At 44.0% G+C, this 22,513-nt stretch overlaps 1 protein-coding gene across 2 annotated transcripts in view; it reads right to left on the bottom strand.

The window, feature by feature from the left end:
• Window positions 1-22,513, bottom strand: part of Acad11 (acyl-CoA dehydrogenase family, member 11) — a 65,140-nt gene that overhangs the window by 35,765 nt on the left and 6,862 nt on the right. For both annotated transcript variants that reach the window (XM_087562327.1, NM_001108181.1), the window contains 10 exon segments: window positions 20,095-20,194; window positions 17,988-18,113; window positions 17,412-17,573; window positions 15,290-15,454; window positions 11,849-11,990; window positions 11,297-11,418; window positions 10,259-10,365; window positions 8,583-8,709; window positions 3,164-3,241; window positions 1,706-1,844 (listed from right to left, as the gene is read on the bottom strand). In XM_087562327.1, the coding sequence (XP_087418453.1) occupies window positions 1,706-1,844; window positions 3,164-3,241; window positions 8,583-8,709; window positions 10,259-10,365; window positions 11,297-11,418; window positions 11,849-11,990; window positions 15,290-15,454; window positions 17,412-17,573; window positions 17,988-18,113; window positions 20,095-20,194 (1,268 nt within the window).

Here is a 22,513-nt window from a genome sequence, read left to right as displayed (position 1 = left end):
TTAGTTTATGGTTGGGGGAAAGTCTATTTAAAAAAAAAACAGCCCAAAGGCCCTACCTTATTATAGTGGCAGATTTGGAAATTAAAATAGCTATTTTAGCACTCTAATAAACAACATTGTACAACTCTTTGAAGGGAAAAACAGAAAGACAAACTATAAGGGTGTGTATGTTTCTAAGCTTGGACAACTAGGTAGAAATCAATCATCCGGCTTAAGGATCCTGCAGAATGCAATCAACACTGGCCACGACTCCATTAGTCTGCCTGGAAAACACCTCAGCACATAGCATCCCAGGCTCTGCACCAGTTCTACCTCAGAAAGGAAGACTCCTGGCTTCTTGGTTCTCCTTGTCTTTCTGCTTGAGAGAACTGCTTAGTCATTTCTTAGTCAAAAACTAATTTTAAATTTTCAACAATCCGTGGTATTATTTAAGCAGAACAATCATCAGACTTGTGACATTTCAATCTTAGGAAAGCCCCCCGGAGTGGCTGGTGACAAGTGACTTCACAAACGAAGTGGAAGGACCATGGCAGGGCTGTAAGCAAGCTTCCCGCAGCTGAACTTGGCACGTTACTGAGCCACAACTCTACACAGTGGAATATGTCTAACACACTCTCAAAATGGAACAAAACTAATACATTGCTCTAGAAAACATCTGAATGTCACGTGTAGTAGGGAATGGTAGTTTCATGAGACCTGTGTTAGATAAAGATAAATAAAGGAATATCATGTGTGTAACTACACGTGCTACACAGTGGGTTGCAATATAGGTCATGTCTTATTAGGAAGAGTAGGGAAGAAAGCTGTGAACTTCCAGATTACCAGTTTATTTCTTTTTATATAAAATCACACTGCATGCGCAGTGTGTCATGGCCACATGGTAGGTTTGGGATAAGATCTTCAGACACTGAGGACACATTTCTTTTTTTTTTTTTTTTGGTCTTTTTTTCGGAGCTGGGGACCGAACCCAGGGCCTTGTGCTTCCTAGGCAAGCGCTCTACCACTGAGCTAAATCCCCAGCCCCGAGGACACATTTCTTACCATAGCCTCTTGACTGATTACAGCGCAGAAGGGCAGAGACTTGAGAAACTGGTACAGACAGAAGGGAGACCATGCCAGGAATGAGCTCTATCAGGAGCCTATCAACTAACCTGAATTTTACATACAGTTTAGCATGGAGCCACCTTGTTAAACATGGACTCCTCTCTCAGAGATCCACTATACTTGCATACGCCCTTCTGTTCAATATGGTGCCAACTCTTCTGGGGACAGCCTCTTAACACCACGGCCATACAATAAAAGGCGGTAGGAAATCCTGCCAATTAAGTTTACAGTGTTCTGGTAAACATGGCTTGGAGCCCCTGACAGAAACAAAGGCAGCCGCCTGGGAGAAAGCTTCACACAATGGAGAGACTGGGAGATTAACTAGCTATAGAAATAAATACCCAACCCCAACCAGGAAGTGGGACGTTCACATAACCAGTCCTCTTGGTGGCTACTTCTGCCTACTGGCAATCTTAACATAATGACACTGATTAAAAGAACAGCCCACTGAGGACCTCAAATCCACCTGTATATTGCATTCAAAGTAGCTGTAAAATTATGCTCAAATTTGTAATTGAATGACTTCGTATTGGAAAAACTTCCTTATAATAAAGAGATTTGAAACCCTGTTCAAAGTATAAAGAAAATGATGTGTAGTAACCTGGTGCTTGGCAGTTAAAAACATCTGGAGCGAAAAAGCATTTTCCTGTCTCTTCAGCAATCAAGGCATAGTCCACCTGGCTGAGACCGCTCACAGCAGGCAAGAACAGGTTCCACAGGCCCTCTGCTTTGGCCATTTCCTGTCAAGGGGATGGACAAGTGATCAAAATTTACCAAACAAAGTAGCTTATTTTAAAGTTATTGGTGGTAATGCTTTTTGAAATGTAAAAGCATTTATGGAATTATTTCATTGTATTGTATTCTGTGTTAAATCAAGGGGTTACCAACTCACTGAAGGTCAGTGGCTGCTTAATAATTATGGGAATGTCTTGCTTTCCAGGCTCCCTTAGATTTGGCTCTAAAACTAAACTTGCACACTTCAATGCTTGTCATGCAAAGAGAATGATTACAACCACCCCCGCACATTTGAGTGTAAATCTTACAAGTATTGCCGTGATCGGGAAATATGACATGTGTCCTGACACCACTCTGCACAAATATCCTACTGGCCTTGCTCCTTGCTGGACAAACTCAGGGCCCAGCATGCTCGAGAGGGGAGCTCTTCCACTAAGTCAGAGCCCAGCCTCCGTGTCCCACAGCCCACTCTGGCTTCAGCTCACTTGGGAGATGGTTAGCAGGGGGCAACATAAAGAGACTACTGTATCAGAACCATTCAGAATACTAAGTAGCCCAGGTTTGATAGTAGATTCCTCCCCTCCCCTCCCTTTCTCTCCCTTCCCCGCCCCTCCCTTCCCCCCTCTCCCCTCCTATCCCTCCCCTCCCTTCTCTCTCTCTCTTCCTTCCTTTCTCCCCCACTCACTTCCTTTCTATCTAAAAAGAGCCTCATACTGTGGCCCTGGCTCGCTATGTAGTCCAGGCTAGCCTCTAGCTTGCAGCAATCCCCCACATTCAGCCTCAGCTTCCCTCCAAAGTGCTAGAGTTACAGGTGTGAGCCACCACAGACAAGATTTTTAAAAATCCAGATTTTTTTTAAAAAGCAATTTTATTTTAAGAAAGTTATTTCTGATGGCCAGGCATGGTAGTACATGCCTTTATTCCCAGCACTTGGGAGGCTGAGGCAGGTGGGTCTCTTTGAGTTTGAGGCCAGTCTGATCTACAAAGCAAGTTCCAGAACAGCCAGGCCTACACAGAGAAATCCTGTCTTGAAAATCAAGAGACAAAAAAACCAAAACAACCCCCTCCAAAAAAAAAAAAAATCAAAAAACAAAGAGAGTTATTTCTGGAGCATGAGCTATCATGCCTATCATCCAGGCACTTGGGCAGCAGAGGCAGGAGGATTGCCACAAACTGAATCCAGTCTGATCAATGTGTCAAGACCATAAAGAAAAGGAAAAAGTTATTAACATTGTAGTTATCCTTTACCTACACGACAACAATGATAAATAAGGTCCCCCAAACGCGCAGTTCCCCATGTTGAGTGCCTTCTTGTCTCTCTTACCTTTAGTTTTTCAATCACTAAGGGGTGCTCCCACTTTTCCGCTGAGTTTCCATTTTGAGCATAGTATTCAGCTACTTCCTTAAGACATTGAAGGGGAAATGATTAGGCTAAATTAATTTAAAATAACAATGTCATGAGCACTGTGAGTGCCTGTGCGCGCGCGCGTGTGTGTGCAAGCACCCACACGTGCTTGCACATGTGTGGGCTGGAACTCGTGATGCTGTCTCAACTGCCTAAGAGCTGGGATTACAGGCACCTGCCACCATCTTGCTGCCTCAATATTAAACAGCAACAGACAGTAATAATCTTATACCCAAGGGGTATGTGTTCTGCTTCCAGCAACATGGTATACGGTAGGCATAGAAACGCCTCAACTAAAAAAGCTGGGTGAAGTGTTACCAATTGAAGATATATTAAGTGCTGTACGGTTGTTCTGGAAGAAGTGACCCAAACAGCTTATCCTTCAGACAGGCAGGAGAATGGGAGCTAGCTTGTCCTCTGGGCTGTGGAGGCTGACTTAGGCCTTGGTTCTCCAGGGGCCACACCAGCAGGGCACAGGCTAATGATAAGGCCCGGGGTGGGGCGGACAGAGCATATAGAAAGAACTTTCATCCTGAGAAGTAAAACCCAAGTGGGGAACAAATGGAACAGAGAGAGACACACACAAAAACCTGTGCCTTTAGAAACACACCATGGGGAGAAAGCTCCCCACAGCTCTTAGTTAGCAGTAAAATAGGAAAAAGAAATGCCAGGTCCGGAAACCTGCCTTCACCCAAGCATGGGATCCAAATACCAGACCTCAAGTCTCAAACCCAAATTGGGTTTACAATGTCCTGCCAGCCGTGGCCTCAAGCAGCTGGCAGGAACTAAAGCAGCCCTTCGGGAGGAAAGAGCTTTGTACAAAAACTCACGTAACTCCATCGGGGGAAAAAAATCAACCCACAGCCCATCCTGACAAATCCCTAATCACTGCAGGAAGCCAGCCGCCACAGGCCAGAATCAGCAGTCACGTTTCCTCACAACCACCCATACTGCTCACATTCACAGAAGAAAGGGGTTGTGGTGACTAGATTCCAAGAAGAAAGAAAGGAATTACAAGTTAGACAATGGGCTGCTAAACCCGACAAAACAAACTTTTACAGCAACTCAAGGAAATGAAAGCCTTTGCAATGAAGCTTGAGAAGGTTACCGCGGCTTCTCAAAGGCCGGTAGGACCGGAAGCCCCTCCCCTTCCGGGGAAGACACACTGGGGACCATGAGCAGGTAGCACCCACATGCACCTACGATACTTTGGTGAGTCTGGGCCTCTCTTCTTTAAGAACTGTCCAGGCATTTCTCACACTCTCCAAAGTTAGATAATACAGACTATGGAGAACTAAACAACACGGTAGGAAGACCTAAAGAAATTACTTTACCCAGAAACTTGAGAGAAGAAAAGTATGAGTGAAAAAGGATATAACGGCCCATGGAGTACTGATTTGCACGGCAGCAATACGGATCTTGGATAGTGAGATGGCTCAGAGGGTAAGGGTGCTTGCTACCAAGTCTGGCGACCAGAGTTCGATCCCTAGGATCTGACTTCAATATGCATAAACCCCGGCAAACAAATGAACAAATGTAATTGAGATGTTAAAAAGAAATTGAGGGGTGAATATCTTCAACAACTGAGAGAAAGTAATTAACTTGGAATTCATATCCCAAACTGTTGGCGGCTGCTGCTGCTGGTGGCACATACCTATAATCTTAGCACTTGAGAAGCTGAGGCAGGAGGATCATGAGCGTGAGGCCAGACCGAACTAATTAGGGAGACCTTGTCTCAAAGCATAACGCTGAATATTAAAGAATTAGGGCAGAATAAAAATATCATCAATAGGCAAGGTACTACTTATGCCCTCAACAAAACAAAACAAAACAAAAACCAAAAACCAAAAACCAACCAAATGACAGCAGAAAAACTCCCTCAGACTCTTAGCAAAGGAACTTGGCTCCAAGAGAAACATCTGAGTTGCAAGAATGAATGATAAAGTAATAACAAAGTGGGAAAGTCTAAATTAAACTATTCAGGCCAAACAGTAACCTCTGCTTTGTACAATAAAAATACTGGATGACAGTTCTATGATAGTTTAGAGATATATTTATAAATACTTACAGCAACTCTGTATCAACTACTTTCTCCACACTTCAGCTAAGAGAATTATGGGGGTAAAGGTCATGGGTACTGTCAAAACTTTCTGTGTGTTTCATCAAGTTAGTGTAGATTACTCTTCCAAACGACACCGTCCTCAGCAGTGGACTGCCGTGTTCCTCTTGGGGAAGCAAGGCTCATCTGGAGTCCCAGCACTGTACAGGGCAGAGGCCCCTGCATTTTCAAAGACTTCAGGATAGAGAGTGCTTGTCACATCTGTCAGGAAGCCAGTCAGGATTGGAAGCCTTTCTGTTTGGAGTTGCATATTATGCCTGTTCCTAGGGTGGCTATAAAAAGTCAGTGCTGTTGTGCTTGGTAATAAATATATTATGAAAGATGTTTATGATGTCTTCATTCTGACTATCTCTTTATGATCCTACAGTTCTGAGAAATCAAATTATACCTGTGTTTACATGCCCCAGGAGGGTGGGTTCACCTTAAGCCATGCTAAAGAGATAGGAGGAATAATTAATTACTCCTTTAATAAACTACTATATCTTTCTTTCCTAGAATTAACTGCCCCTAGCCCAGATCGCTATGAGCTGAGCCACTTTGGGGTTTAGCTTGGTCCGCCCATCTTTCTGACTCAACTTTCCCGGATGTTGGCCTGAACCTAAGCACACCTTTCCTGGCACATCATGTTTCCTCACTCTTCTCTGTCTGTAGCCTCCTTCCCTGCCAAGTGGCTGTCTGGTGTCATGTGGTGACTTTAATTATGCCGTAAGCAGCACGGCATGGCTTCTCTTCTCTCTGAGCAGAGGGAGGTTCCGAACGTGACTGCCGTGGGTGCTTTTCTTTCTAAGTCTAATAAAATCGCCTGCAACTTCCATTTGAAGCCATTTTTTAAAGTCTTTTAATAATGAGACCATGAACTCCACAAGGGTCCCTGCATTTACCCAGATCATCTGGTGACCATGAAGAGACTCTCTTGACTTCTGATAACATTATCACATTGACCTGTGTGCCCCTACACTGTGCTGCTTGTTCTGTCCCACACTGCAGTGCTAGTGTTCCTCACTGGTTCTCAAAAGGAAGAACTGACGTAATACAGTTTCAGAGGTGGGTTTTGTGTTCATTTTAGGCTACCTGAGGAGTTTCAAAAGGTCACAGAAATAGTCCTGCCAACCTTATTTTTTCTCGTTATGGAAAATACATAAAAATATAAACAAAGAGCCACCAAGAACGTTAGTAGCTAAAGATGCACGATGTTGAGTCCTGCTGTAATATACGACACAATATTATCTTCTAGACATGCCAATGTTGGTTTGGCACCTCGGTTGCAATAACATTGAAAAGAATTTACTGTTTTCTCTCTTTTATTTTGCGAAAAGCTATTTACTTCTCTGCAAATCATTTCAGATTATGCCCCGCAGCTGGGGATTAGCTGTTCCGATCATCTTCAGGATAAAACTACACAGGTCGTTACAAGTTTCTGAGTGATGACATGTTGCTGCTATCAGATGTGGGAACACAGATTTAAAAGCTCTGCCAACACAGAGTGGCTTTGCTTACCACACAAGCTTGGCCAACCTTCGCCTTCTACAGTCTGTCCGGGGTTTGTGTTTTTACTTTTACTGTGAGTTCTTCGCACATATTTTAACAGCTGAGTAGCACTGGGTTCACAGGCACCACAACCTCACTCCGACCCCTCCCATCCCTGCTTCGGTGTCAGCCACAGGAACAGCACATGAGAGAGAAAACAAATCCCTTTCTTCCCTCTGCTAATCTAGGCTTGTCTGGGCTGGCTGCAGGCGCAGGCATGTGGCAGACGGGCTTAGATTCAGTATAAGTACATGAGAATTAGATGAACTGATAGGCAAGCTGGCTCTCCATCTGAAACTCCACAGAGCGAGCGGACACAGAGCTGAACAATGCAAGGCGCTGCTCACTCATGGTCATGGGCCCTGGCTTCCAGCCCAAGAAGCTGGATAACTCTTCCAGCACCTTGACTTCTCTCTGCCCCTTGCTCTCTGTGTCACCCAATCACCTACTTCTCCATTGTGGGAAAAGCCCACTTTCCTCTCAAAATTCCTTCAAGACGAAACATCCTCTATGATGGTCTGTTTGTTCTTCGGACGACCCACTCTGTCTTTCAAATCTACTTTGCATTAGCTTTTCTGGTGGGCCCCTTGTCTGCTCTAATTTATTCCATTGTCTTAAAACTTCAATTGAATTTTATTTTAGGAAGGGTAATTTGGTGAATTTAGATTACTATATTGAATTAAAAGTGCTGTTCTCCCCTTTTGATATTCAAAAGTTTAATTTTGAATTCAAAATTGGACACACACTAGCTAGGGCAGAGCTAATTAGTGCCAATGGAGAGGTGACAATTTTAGAAGTAATACTTGAGTGTTTTTGAAGAAACTGTATCCCACTCTATGATAAATGTTCATATCAAGATATCTGCTAATATGACAGCTAGTCCTACAGTTCAACAGCACTAATGTCCTTATAAATGCATCTTACTTCTGACATCGTTGAGAGACTCTTGATCTTTTGAGTTCATTTGACTCCAGTCCAGCTCGAGACCCTCAGAATTGCAGGTAGCTACCATGAGGTTTACTGTAGGCGGACCAGACTTACTCATGTTGCAGAAGGAAGGACTGAGGCCACACAAGGCCACCAACCTCTACCAGGCATGGATCGGAACCAAGCCTTTACAACTGCCTCACATACACACCCTGTCAAAACTCCTCCTCTTCTTCCCAGCACTTAGTGCCTCTTCCTCACCTGTCTTTCCACAGGGGCGTAAACCCTGTCTGTCTTGTTCTAATTTTCAGCTGCTCTTCTGGTGCCCAGTACATAATTCTTTACTGGATGAATGTTTCCTCAGTCCAATCCATGAACTTCTTCAGTGTAACCCCTTATAATGACAGCTTGTGAGGGAAAGGAAGGCTAGTATTTATGTGGCTTTAAATGATAGGCCAGAGTTCAGGCCACGTCTATTTGGGGGAGACTGTGGTTCTCAAATTCTCAAAGCATCCACATTTAGAGTAACAAAAGCTGAAGATCACCGCCTTATCGAAAGGCAGCTGGGTGTAATGTTTCACTCCAGTCCATCCAGGCCTCACTGCTTGGTCCCTTTGCCTTGATTTGCAACCATAGACGTATGTGCGTATCCTGCAGGAGATTTTAGCTCTAAATGTCTGAACTGAGGGAAGTGGAAGAATGGGGGATGGTGGGGGAGGGGCGCTGCCTGTCAGGAAAGAACTACCGGGTCCTTGAGCACAGTACCTTTTCAGCAGGAAAGACATGCTGCTTCATGAACTGCTTCACCCTAGTGAGAACTTCCTGGCCTCTCCTGCTCTGTGCAAACAGCCGGCTTTTTGCGTCAGCCTGTGGTGGTACAGTACTGAGAGTTCTGGGCAAAAGAAAAGAAAGGTTACAAAGGTGTCCGAAGTCGTCATTATACATTTCTTAAAATCTCCCCAGCTATCCAAAGATATCCGTAGGAGGAGCGGCCACATCTGGGAGGCTTCGGCTCATTATTCAGTTAGCCACCAGCAGCTCCAGGGAGCAAACCCAGAGCCTTGCACAGACCAGGCAATTGCTCTACTACTGAGCTGTGACCTCAGCCCCATGGACCATTTTTCATTTTTATAGTATGGAGCAAACATAGAATTGCTTTGTTCTGATCATGAAGCTTGAATGCTTAAAAAGCTACTTGGGAAAACACAAGCCTCACATGGCCTCAATCAGTGCTAGCCTTAGTGCTGTCCATCCACTGTCACAACCACAAAAGAACAAGGAAGGTCTGCACAAATCTGTCAGGATTCTTCACACATGATTCACAGATACCACTGCAGGTCATTTTAAAGAGGTCCTTAAGAGAGTAATAAGAAACACAGTGAAGCCCTTGTTCTGTTGGAAAATCCACACAGAGTTTTGAATTGAATTTAGAAATGAATTGTAAAAAACAATTATCCTGGGGCTGGAGAGATGTCTCAGTGGCTAAGAGCACTGACTGCTCTTCCAGAGGTCCTGAGTTCAATTCCCAGCAACTACATGGTGGCTCACAACCATCTGTAATGAAATCCAATTCCCTCTTCTAGTGTGTTTGAAGAGAGTGACAGTGAACTCACATACATAAAATAAAGAAACAAATAAATAAATTCCCCCTAAACCCAGTTATTCCAATGTTGTGTCATGGGTAAGTGGGGCTTAGAAAATGTCTCTGGGGTTAGTACTCATCCACTGTATAAGGAGCAGGAGTGTGGCTGGAAAGGTGTGTCAGACCCCTCAGAAATGCTGCCCTGATATAGATACAGTTTCAAAGACACTTGTAAAATGTTGAAGAAAAAAGTATTACTGATGAGTTAATAATATGATAATGTCATTTAAATAGGTATGTGTAAGTAACAAATATTATATGAAACCATGCTCACCTGTATATTTAAAAGATTATAATTCCAATTGGTAAAGAATACATGTAATCATAAATATGGGTATTTTCTTTTCATTTTTAAGTCATTATCTTTTTAGGTATATTGTCATTTACTAGAAAACTATCCTGACTGTCAATAGCAGTCCTAGTCTGGACAGAGATATAACTTCCATTTTCTTAAAGTTTTAAGCTTCCCACACCCAGTGACTAAGTGAATAGTGAGGACCCCTGGCTGTGCCCTGACTCTCTGGGGTCCTGGAGACCTAGCTGATTGAGGCTGTAATGTGACTAAGTGAGTAGTGAGGACCCTTGGCTGTCCCCTGACTCTCTGGGGTCTTGTAGACCCAGCTGATTGAGGCTGTGAATAGTGAGGACCCCTGGCTGTGCCCTGACTCTCTGGGGTCTTGTAGACCCAGCTGATTGAGGCTATGAATAGTGATGACCCCTGGCTGTCCCCTGCCTCTCTGGGGTCCTAGAGACCCAGCTGATCGAGGCTGTGAATTACCCGAGACCTTGCTTTCCTTACCTTCTTGACAGCTGTAATCCAGTTTCTGCCAGAGGCTGCACAGTATTGGCAGTGAGAAAGCTATCCTCAGATGAGTTATTTCCCATGAGGTATCTACTGTAGACCCCCTACAAGTAAATTAACATGGGACAATTAAAATTCATTGAGAATGGTCCCTTAGCTAACCAATTACTCTTTCCAATTTGTAATTCATGGACCCCAGCGATGTCAGTCAGACCAAGGAGGCCGTGAACTTACTTGCAGAGGACACTGTATCCCTATGAGTTAGAGTCACACTCATATCATGTCCTTGTGTCCCTCTTATCCAGGCAAAAGTGTAACCAATGACTCAAGCCAAACTTGAAAATGAGCCACTGCCCAAAACAAGGCAACGCCCATACTGATTACTGCTTCCCTTAACAGCGATCAAAATGTAATCAGACATTGACACCAAGGAGAATGGTCCTGTTCAATGTCATCTTTGATTCCTAATTTGGGTAAAACAGTGTCCTTTGAGCAGTGTGACCTGAACGGCAAACAGCTCTTTCACAATTCCCACTCAACCTAACACGGCCTCTTCTCATCATCAGTTGACTGGCTTTAGAATCTGGGTGTGTTCATGTGTACGCTTCCAGAAAGAGTAACTGTGGTGAGAAGACCTATGCTGGATGAATTCAGGTGGGACCACGCATGCCCTGGGTGGCTCCCAGACTAAACAAGGGGGGAAGATTTTTCGGTCTCCAACAAACGAGAAACGAGGATTTTAGCGTGCTTTTCTGGTGCACCGTACGTAGTCTTTCCCACCATGCACTTCCTACTTTCCCATCACCATCACGTCTTCTCTCACTGACCTTCTCTGTACAAAAGAGTCATAACTCATGTTTTGACTCTTAACTCAGATTTTCTTCCCACTGAAGTCTTTTGCTGTTGTAAATTCTAAACTTACATGTTACTTATATCTAACTTGACTTTTGGAGGAACACAGTGGCCTAAACAGTGGTTTAAACATAGCTCACAACACATCGGAAAGAAATGGTTAAACTTGCTGAAAATAAGTACCTGTGCTATTCCAGCCAATTTAAAAAATGAAAGGGCCATAAAGAAATTCCAGTTAGGGAGATTAGGATCAATTCCCCTGCGACGGCAGTATATAGAAATCAGTTCTTCCATCAATGGTATTCCTATAAAAACAGAACACAGCATAAGCCTTAGTAAGGATGCCACAGTGAACATTTCAAAATGACATAATAGAGCAAGAAGATACAATGTGTCATGCAGTGCAAAGACAGTCACTATTGAGAAGACACAATCTGACAATGACATGCAGTGCAAAGACAGTCACCACTGAGAAGACACAATCTGACAATGACATGCAGTGCAAAGACAGTCACCATTGAGAAGTTACAATCTGACAATGACATGCAGTGCAAAGACAGTCACCATTGAGCCAAGTAATATTATATGCAAAAAATGTGTATAAAAAGTGAGGTTCTAAGTTCAGAAAACAAGCAAGATGAATTAGAAACATTTTTAAGGAACAAAAGCTACACAAAACTACAAGCAAGGTATGCCTTTCAGCAAAGAGGCGTTTATGTGACCGCTCCTCTGTACCTGTGTTCTCTTGAATGTGAGAGCCTCGATTTATCATGGGCAGTGTCCGGGGCCAAAAGTAAAACAAGGAAAGATGGGCTAGGTCTGACAAAGGATGGCCGAAGGTCGAGAGCTCCCAGTCCAACACTGCTATAACCCGACACTGCAACAAGATGCACAGGACACATTGGATTCAAAACAAATGAAATAAGCAAGCAGAGGACACAGTACATTCAGCACTCGGATTTCCATCAAAACGCAACATGAGGTCACAGTTTGTAGTCTTTGCCCACAGTGGTGCCTCTGATTTATGAAAACCAACCAGCATCAACTGTCTAGTGCCAAGGCCTCTGGTTCTACTCCTGGCTGCTAATCCTCCTGCCCTCTGCCCTGACATCTCTGCTAACAAACAGATGCAGACACAGCTCCGACTTCTCAGTCTGGAGGAACTGAGGGAAAGAAGACGTTCTAATGATTAATTATATTTATATTTTAAGAATTAATGTAGATGTGACATTTGCTCTGGTGATGAAAAGAATCACACACACACACACACACACACACACACACACACACACACACACACACTGTGAGTCAGGGTATTCCACATCTCCATGCACCTTTGTTTTTTCACTTCTTTGATTCTTTGGAAAAACTTAGACATATTATTGTAGAATTGTGGGTTATTGTGAACTTTGAATCACACAGATCTAGATTCAAAACAGAGCCTGGCTACAGAGTGTGATACTGTCTCAAAAAAAGGGGTGGGGGGCTGGGAAACACAGGTCGTTGGTAAAGTGCTTGCTGGTCTCTAGGTTCAGTTCATAGGCACGGGGGAAAAAGGTCTTCTTTGATTAAGATATGGAGTTATACCCAAGTGATACTATGTAGCAAAATTTTGAAAACCTAAGTTCAAGGTTTAAAAACTAAATGTCCTATATGCAGGAAACGTTCTAATTCACACATTTTAATTAAATAAATACTAAAGAAAACAGTTTCTGAAATACCAGATTGTGGTCATTGTTCCTGAGGGGAAAAAGTCAAACTAAGGGGAGGGGGACGGGGATGGGGATGGGGATGGGGGTTTATGTCCAGGAAACTGGAAAAGGGAATAATATTTGAAATATAAATAAAAAATATCCAATAAAAGAAAAAAGAAATACTAAAAGCTAAAATTAATCTTATAAAAAAAAAGTCAAACTAAGTCATGCATGAATCATGGTGTCTCAAGAAGGGGAAATTGAATGTGTGAATCCTCAAAGGAGTTAGAAAGGGATGTCAGAGCCAGGGCTTGGCAGGCACTCAGAGAAGCTAAGTGGAAGTGAAAGGTGGAAGTTTTAAGGTTGCCCCCCTCCCCAGACAAAAGTTTAGAGCAGAAGAAAGAAACTGGTCGGGCCCTGGAACTGCATATTCCAGGAACTAGCTGGCCACAGAATGAGTAATTACACCAGCTGGTTCGGCAACTCTCTCCCAGGAACTAGCTGATCATAAAGTTAGATTAAAATCTTAAAGAACAATCTTGAGAAACAGGAAGCTTCTCCCAGGAACTGGCTGACCATAAAGTTAGATTACAATCTTGAAAATGATCTTGAGAAACAGGAAGCTTCTCCTTGTGATTTTTCACTGGTATTCTCGACATTTTCCAATGATGCCATCCCTACCCCCTTGGGTTGTGGCTTCTTCCTTTAAATACCCCTTCTCCCATACTCAGGGTCGAACTCCTCTACCCCTGCATGGGATACGAGTCTTGACTCCAGTGCACTGATTCCCATCAATAAACCTTGTGCAATTACAGCAAGGATGGTCTCTCGTGAGTTCTTGGGGGGTCACGTCATCCCGAGACTTGAGTGATGGTCTCCCCGCTCCAGGGGTCTTTCAGAAGCAGAGGAAGGAATTAGTTAAGACCTATGTTGAGGAATGTGGAGGACAGACTCCCGCATAGAAGTAAGTTCAAGGTCAGCCTGAGACAGAGTGAAATTTAGGCCCAGACATGGTTGAAAGGTCATCTTACATGACAGAATCCCACCTGGTTATTCTTTGTGCTTCCAAAGGCAGGTAGCTCTCTGGATTCATTTGCATGTTAAAACTTGCCTGACATCATTTTCTATGAATAAGGGGTGGGGTCATGCAATGCTGACTCATGAGATCATTAAAAGTGAACCTGGAGTAAATGACTAAATTGATATGTAAATAAAAACCTGGGTCTTGGTCTGTCAGAGCTGAGCTATCCAGACAGAAAGCTGTCTTAAGCAGAAAACACACCATCAGCTTGTACCCCAAGATTTAACTTTGAGTTTATGTTTTTTCTCCACTCTCAAACACTCCATTTCTGAGGAGCCCCTGCGCAAGCAGAGGTTGGTCCTTGACGGCCTGTTATATTTTATTTTGCTCTATTTTGTTGTTATATCTTTGAAGAGTTTCTTTTCTGATGAAAGAGAGAGAGGGAGTCATAGATCTAGACAGAATGGCAGAGATGTACTTAGAGAACACAGCGAGGGAAATTGTATTCAGATTATATTGTCTGTGTAAATAGTTCATCTTTAACAAAAGAGGAAAATAAGCTGGGTTTCTGTTAAAAGCTGAATTGAAAGAACATGCGTGGATATCAATGTTGAGTTCAGCAGTATTCACAATGTGTAGCTTAAATAACTTCCTATGTATCCTGCAGCATAGGACTGGATAAAACATGTGGTATGAATAACAAGTAGATATTTTTTAACTATAAAGAAAAATAAAGTTCATACTTTGCAGCAAAAGATGGGCACAGCTAGAAATTATTGTGTTAAGTGAAGTAACCCTGTCTCAGAATTACAAATACTGTTTTTGATAAAAAAAAAAAAAAGTGCATCTCACACATGCAGTGCCTGAAGAAGCCAGCAGGGGGCACTGGATTCTCTGGTGCTGGAGAGCAGTCAATGTTGACTGCTGAGTGGGTTCATGTTAGTCCACTCAGGGTTGGGCCTTCTATTCCTAGTGTATAGGCTGTTTAAATGGTATGTTGGCATGCAGGTCTAAGATGTCTCTCTTGCTCAGTTGTCTTTTCTCTCCATCTGTGGTTTATGCTCCTTAGGGGACATATGAATGTTTCTGAGCACAGAGTTGCCCACAACTGATTGTTGATATGAATTCTGCCAGCCATGCTATTCCATGAAGCTGGCATTTAAGGGAGTAGATCAAAATCTTCTTCGACAAGAGTGACACCCGGCAACTTCCAAGCCCTGCTTAAAGTGAGGACTGTGATACTGTTTAAGATTAGCGCCAGCCCCAAAGGCAGACAGAGTCCTATGCCATAAAATCTGTAGGACTCAGCTCCAGAGGCTTTACGTCAGAGAAAGTTTGAAATGTGGGGAGAACAGACTGATCTGGGCTCCTTCAGGACCTGGGGGAAGCGGGGGACATCTGTTTCCTTAAGAAGTCTCAGGTCAGATACAGACAATGTGTCCCAAATATGTCTCACGGTACCTCTTTGGGGTGGAAAACTATGTTGTCCAGCTTGAAATCTCCATGAACCAGGCACTCCTCATTGTCGCTATCTGGCAGGTTCCTCATTAGCCATGTGGAGAGTTGGTCCATGGCAGGGATGCTCTGATGGGCGGAGGCCTGGTACTGCTTTGTCCAGGTGGACACCTGGGGTTTGGGAACAGGAAGAGGTAAAGACAGAATGTCCTGGGGTCAGTGACTCTAAGACTAGTCTATCTGTGCCCAAGTCCACCTTACGACTGAATGCCTAACGGAACTGTTCACATGAAACTCCCAGCAGCATGAAACCCCCAACACTCAAGTTTCTGTTCCTGCTTGCTCCGTTTTACCTACCTAGGTTTCTATTGGACAAGAAGGAAAAATGCTGGCATAGGTGTCAAGAACGGTCTTCACTCAGTAACTACTTCATGGAAGAAAGAAATGCATGCAAACAACCTCCAAACACAGATAATTTCACACACACGTACATACACCACATGCATAGGTAATTTCTCTCCCTCTTCTCTCTCTCTCTCTCTCTCTTTCTCTCTCTCTCTCTCTCTCTCTCTCTCTCTCTCTCTCTCTCTCACACACACACACACACACACACACACACACACACACGCACCTCACAAGCAGATGGTTTATCCCAGAAAAGGGGGCTAGAAAGAGCTTTTCCCACTAACATCCTCTCCCTCACCCACAGGATATTTTCAATGTACCAATAAGAGCAGAGCAGGCTTTATGCTGCTCTTAGAATTAGAAGCAAATGAAACCCACCTATTCTCAGAGCCCTCTTACAAATGAGACCACATCATTCAGCTGCTCAACTCCTCTGTTGCCCAATGTCTGTCTGCTTAATTTGGTACAACAGAGCAAAGTTCTTCAACTTTGGCTTCTTACTGGTGAGATTTATATAATGTCTAGGAACTTATTGGGTCAGTATAAACCTCAAATTCCTCATCGGCAAAATGAGGATAGCGCCTCTGTCTCATGAGTTTTGCAGAGATTTAAAAGCAGGATGTGCAGAGCTCACTTAGAACCAACTCAGCACAAGTGAAGGCTCTCTCTCCCCGCCCCACTGTCAAAGGATGTTCTTATAATGGGTGCAGCCCATGAGGGCCTGGCCTGGCTGCAAGGTCACCATCTCATTCTTAATGCTCCACATCCAGGCACAGGCACACCAATGCCCATGCCCCAGACATACAGCCCTTGCAATGAGCACTGAACAGTTTACTAATGGCTAATAAACTCAGGGAAATAGACCATTCCCCAGCTTCCTGTGCATGAGACTCATGGAAGGGTCTCTGAAAAACAACCACAAGTTCCTTTACGGCAGGGACTTATTTCTGATTCCTTGATAGATTTAAAAAAGTGTCTCACAAGCATTAAAAGCTTAATAGATGTTTGCTTAGCACAACTCGGAAAGGGGAAGCTGAGAAGAAAATCTACTGGTAAACCAAGTGAAAGGTGGAAATGGAAGCTTTTACTAAACAAAAGGTTATCTAAAACATAAAATTCGTGGGGGTGAGGGTGGGGGAGATGGCTCTGTCAGTAAAGGGCTTCCTGGGCAAGCATGGGGTTTGCCTAAGCATGGGTACAAGAAACCACATGAGGAGAGAATAAGGAAGGAAGGAGATAAAGAAAGCCAGCCAGGCCTGATGGTGCATGCTCGGGATTCTAATACTGAGGGGTAGAGACAGCAGGAGCAGGAGGACTCACTGACCAGCCAGACTGGCCTAATCAGAAAGCCTAAGGTCAGCCAATGAGGTGCCTTGCCTCGAAAATATGGTGGATGGCTCCTGAATAAGAGACCTGAAGCTCATTTCTGGCCTTCACTTCACACCCATGTGCCATACTTGTGTGCCTGCATACACAGGTTCATCCACTCTGATTTCTTGATTTAAAAAACACCACACACACACACACACACACACACACACACACACACACACACACACACCAGCATTATTTCATGATAAAAAGATATCTGGATATATTACCAAGGAAGATGTTAAGTGGCAAAATTTCAGAGAACCACACAACAACAGGGTTTACTTTGACCAGTCATTCACAGGGCCTTATTTCTGAGACTGTGAGGTACTTTCTAATGTGGGCAGCTTACCTGCCTTTTGCAGTACCCAACTCCGGTACCGTATCTGTCCAGTCCCAGTGAGTGTATATCCAGAGAGTGTAGCCATGCCAGGGTTTCTACCAAAGACACATATATAGCTGCACGTTCTGCTGGGCTAACTCCAGGAATGGAAAAGTCACGGAAGATCCGACCCTATTAAAGTGATCACAATGGCCAGCTTTTAAATATCGGACAGACAAAAACCAACAATCTACAGAGCATGTTGGGCATAGGTTTGTCTGTGAAATGTGTATGCAGATACAGATCAAAGACAAAACTCAAGGACATGCCAGAGTGAACCCAAAGGCTTTAAACTGCTTATAACCCACATCTTCAAATTAAAAACAACTTGATTTTGGTCTTAATAGTTTGTTCTTTCTATGTGGAACACCCACCCCCCATTCTCCCCCTCCCCCGCTCCCTTCCCTACTCCCCCTCCCCCCAAGAACATAACATCCCCATCTTCCTGTTTGGCTACAATTTTGGTAGCTCTGTACTGCCACCTAGAGGAGTGTTTAAGAACAAGTTAGTGATATAAAAGCACCAACCAAGCAAGTAAGACCTTACCTGCACATGTTCCATCACATAAAATTCCGTTCCGATAATGGAAGCATTGCTGCAGTACAGCAGAGGCTTGGGAACAGGAAATCCAACGGAAAACAAGGCTTTCTGGACCTTGAATTCTCTATCAATCTAGATAGGATTATTGAAATCCAGAAACAGAAAAATTTAATGACTACATGTGAGCTAACCTTCACTAAGGCTATTGGCTACAGCATGTGTCAATAAGTAACCCAGAGCTGACAGTAACAATTCCCTTAATAGGAAGCTTGTTCAGCCATTACAGTTACAAAGTAGGCCACCCCTAAAGCATGCTAATCTGACTGCAGTAAAAGGATGGGCATTTGCTTGAGGCTTCATACTGGCTCTTGTAGCAGAAAGGGGACAGTTTGGCTACATTTCACAGGTTTTGTTAAAGGGCGTTTCTATGTTCTCAGCAGTTCCCTGCTTGTTGGCTTCACCTCTCCCTTCATAGTTCTCAGGAGGCTCGGATTGAATTCCTCTAGTCAGATACAGGAGCTGGAGAAGGCAGGCAGTGGTTGTGGGAAGGGAAAAAAAATCACCCATTCCTTCTGATCATCAAGGGAGAAGCAAACTTCCAAGGAAGGGGTTATGAAGACGTTTACAGGTACATGGTCTGTTTGGGGGACCCAGATAACTCTGAGGGGAACCAGGCACCCAGAAGCAAGTTGCTATTAAAGCTGGGGCTCAAGTAAGAGAAGAGGAAAACTTGAGTAAGACACATGTGCAGACCCAGAAAGGACCCAGGGGTGTGGCTTAAAGCAGAGCTGTAATATGAGTCAGTAAGAATGATCTGTGTGTGTGGAAAGTGCCTTACTCCAGACTGGGACAAAGGTGACTGGCCAGTTCTAGGGAGGGGAAAACATGTTGTTCATCTTGAGTTCAAGAAGTAATGCAGTCATGGGCCAGGGAAGTAATTAATCCCTACGTGAGGACAGTCCATAGTACCAAGGGCTACTGAAAGAGATGTGTCAGGAAAGAGAGCGGGTGGTAGGGAGTAGGGGACAAAAGGGTTAGGGAATTACAACAGGGACAACAGCAAAGCAGGGACACTGCTTTTAAAACACAGCCTTGGGGAAAGCAAGGAAAGCAGAGCTGTGCTTAGGCTGACAGCACGATGTATTCTGCTGTGTTCTAGTGGGACATAGTCAAGAGGAGACTCAAAGAGGATTCCTTCCGAGGTAGACACTTCTAGGCAGGGTGGGGGTGGGGCGTTTCCGTCAGTCATGCCACGTTGACATTAACAAAAGTTACCCAACTTCTTTTTTAAAAGCATCTAAGTAACTTCGCATTTTCAGGAGCATGATGGTTCCAAGAACTTGAGCGTCCGTGTCCCCTGTTACTACGATATCGAACCCACCCAGTGGTCTTTCCTGGTGAATGACTAGAAAGCACATGATTGCAGGACCTCCCATATATGCAGAGAGTACGTAGAACATTCTGCAGGACGTGGATTTATGTTCCCTCCTGCTAACTGCTAATTATCTGGAGATAATTTCTGTTTTTGTAACCAGGAAAATTTAGTTTAAAATTTGACTGGTAAATCATGTTTGTATGCACTTATGAGGTACAGCATGATAACTTGGTTTATGTGTTTACTAAGTAGTGAACAACTCAGAATAATCAGAAAACTTAATTTGTAACAGACATGTTTTGTCATTTTCCCCGATGATTCTAAACCTTAAAGTCTACGGTACAATGACTACTCAGGTCTTTCTTTTTTTAACCCCTGAATGATGATAAGATGCCCAGAGAACTACATTAAGCTAACTCATCACATAAAGGTCATCATTATGGATAACGGTCTTGGTATGCAGGGAAAAGAAGGCATCTAGAAATGAGTAGCAATGAATGTACCCACAGGGGACAGGGAAGCCCACCAGGATGGCGGTTCAAACACAGCTTAGCCTTCAACTGCAGATCCTTTTTAAAACAAAAGGATGCGCAGTCGATGGAATATTTAATTAAAAGTGAATCGCACTTGCATTAGTCAGTAACTGTGAGGCCTTCAAATGCAGATATAATTGTTCCTGTGTTTTCAGAGGCTGTTACTTGTGGTGGAAGAAAGGCTTGCTGCATTTCTGTGCCGTACCTTATGCGCTTTGGGAAGAAGAGAGCCGGGTGGTTTCTTCCTGAGAACGTATGCTTGTGAGCCTTTCTGGAGAAAAAAGGTTGGGTTCGACTGTCCTGATCTAGGGGAAAGAGGTTCCAAAGATCAATTATAAACACGTCTCCTTCCTGAAATCCTACTGAAATCCCAGAAAACACAGGAACCCAAAGTAAATGCATCTCAGCGCTGGGCTGACCTCGAGGTACTGACAGCAGCTTGGGTGGGCAGCTCGGACAATTCTGCCTTCTGTGAATTGGATTTCAGACCGTTCTTGTTTTCTCGGGTTCTTTGTTCTACAACCTTCTCTTGCATAATTTCTTAAGCACTTCTAGCGGCATATAAACACCTAGTCATTCCTGAAGTCTTTTCAAAAAAGCCTCTCTTCGCTTCAGAAGCTGCAATTCACTTCCTCAAAGTCTGTCACAAACCCACCAACCCATCTCAGTGCCCCCAGCCAGCTTCATTCCCATATTCCCACTAGTGCTGCCCTGTCAAGGCCACTAGCGCAAACCATGACACACTTCGACCTCTGGCGACTCCTTCTCAAACTCTTTTGTAGCCCTCCTTGTGACTCTTCAGCTTAACACTGGGCTGTTGAGGCTGGATTTCCAAACCCCCGTTTTATTTAGATTCTCTCTCTTCCATCCATCCCTCCCTCCCTTCCCTTCCAAGATTTTACTTAATATATATATATCTTAATATATATACACCTGCAGGCCAGAAGAGGGCATCAGATCCCGTTACAGATGGCTGTGAGCCACCATGTGTTGCTGGGGACTGAACTCAGGACCTCTGGGAGAGCAATCAGTGCTCCTAACTGCTGAGCCATCTCTCCAGCCCCCCAGATTGTTTTTCTAGGCAAGCTGTTCTGTCTCATGGCTCCCAAACCTGTCTAGACCAGGTCTCTGCCCTGAATCTATACCCAGCCGGTTACTCTAACACATTCACGTAAAAACTTAACGAAACAGAACTTTTATATTTTTTCTACATTAGCAACATTTCTTACCACTATGATGACAAAACGTCTGCCAAAAGCGATTGATGAGAGGCAGGAAACCACCTTTTACTTAGTCTCAGGTTTTACGGTCTATCTCATGGAAAAACATGGTACAGTGGCTCAGTCTATGTTGGCAGGAGGTTACAGCAAATGCTTCTCACATCTCGGCAAATCAGGAAGCAGAGTCCTAACTGGCAGTGAAAGTACATGTGACCTTCAAGGCCTGGCCCTGCAACCCACTTCTATGAGCTAGGCTACATGTCGCAAAGGTCCTGTTGTCAGCAGTCTGGGTATTTCCAGGTTTTGGGTATCTTCAAAAAGTGCACATCAGTGTCAAGGCAGCAAGAAGTTTTATAGGAAGAGATGGCGTGGGGTCTCATACAAGGAGACAGTGGGCTACTTGAGCAAAGGTACCCCAAAGCAGCAGTTTGGGGCTTCCTTATGTGGGTCCAGGAGGAGGGTTGGTTCGTTGCTAAGGGTCATACTGAGAATGGTTCTGTTTTGACAGCCTTGGGTTACATTAGTCTTTATTGTGAACATACTTCCCATAAGGAACCTGGTTTTACTCATGAGCATGCCCGACCAAGTGTAAGCATGCGTTGGTAGATACCAGTTCCCCTAAACTGGTATTCACTCAGAGGACACAGTTGTCTTTCTGTGTCTACCCTCCAAACTAACCCAGACTGGATGGGCCATTTGCATCTAGTTTCAGGATACTTTCCACAGTTCTGAGACACACATGCATGGAAACCAAGCATAACAATCCAGTCATCCGGGGACTTCCAGGGCAGTAATAACCTACTGCATTATTTGGAGGGGAAGTACATGGAGTTTGAGTCAGGTAGGGGTCCCAGGTACAAAGTGCATCATTAGAAAGGTGGCACTGGGAGTGCCAAGTGGTGAGACTTTGCCTACGTTTGTCTGCCTCAGTTCCACCAACTACTGAAGCCAGGGACCAAAAGTTCAAATGCATAAGCTTTCGGGGCCATTTCCTGCTCAAACCATGACACCCTCTACGGCCAGCTTCATTTTAGTTCATGATGATCCCATGCTCAATTACCGTGACAAATGAGAACAGCCTTCGTCTCTTCCCTTCCAACATAAACAATTACTCTTTCAAAATCTACCGGGCTGCCACCACCTCTCACCTATTTTACCCCTCTTCCCTGGTACTCTGTAATACACTGGGTTTGTTTCCACCTTTGGCCTCCTCAGTGAACTCTCAAGACAGCAAGCAGAATTTCTGTTTGAAACAATGATGACAAATTATTTCCTCTTCTACTCAAAAATCTCTGGACAGAAAGGAAGAGACAGGAGGGAGAGAGAAGGGGAGAAGCCGTGGCAGGACAATGGAGGTTGACGTAAAGATCTCGCTCTGTATATTATATCAGGTTGTTATCAATG

The sequence above is a fragment of the Rattus norvegicus genome, chromosome 8 (genome assembly GCF_021556685.1).
Source record: "Rattus norvegicus strain SHRSP/BbbUtx chromosome 8, alternate assembly SHRSP_T2T, whole genome shotgun sequence".
Taxonomy (NCBI): Eukaryota; Metazoa; Chordata; class Mammalia; order Rodentia; family Muridae; genus Rattus; species Rattus norvegicus.
This window is presented reverse-complemented; position numbering and strand designations above follow the sequence as displayed.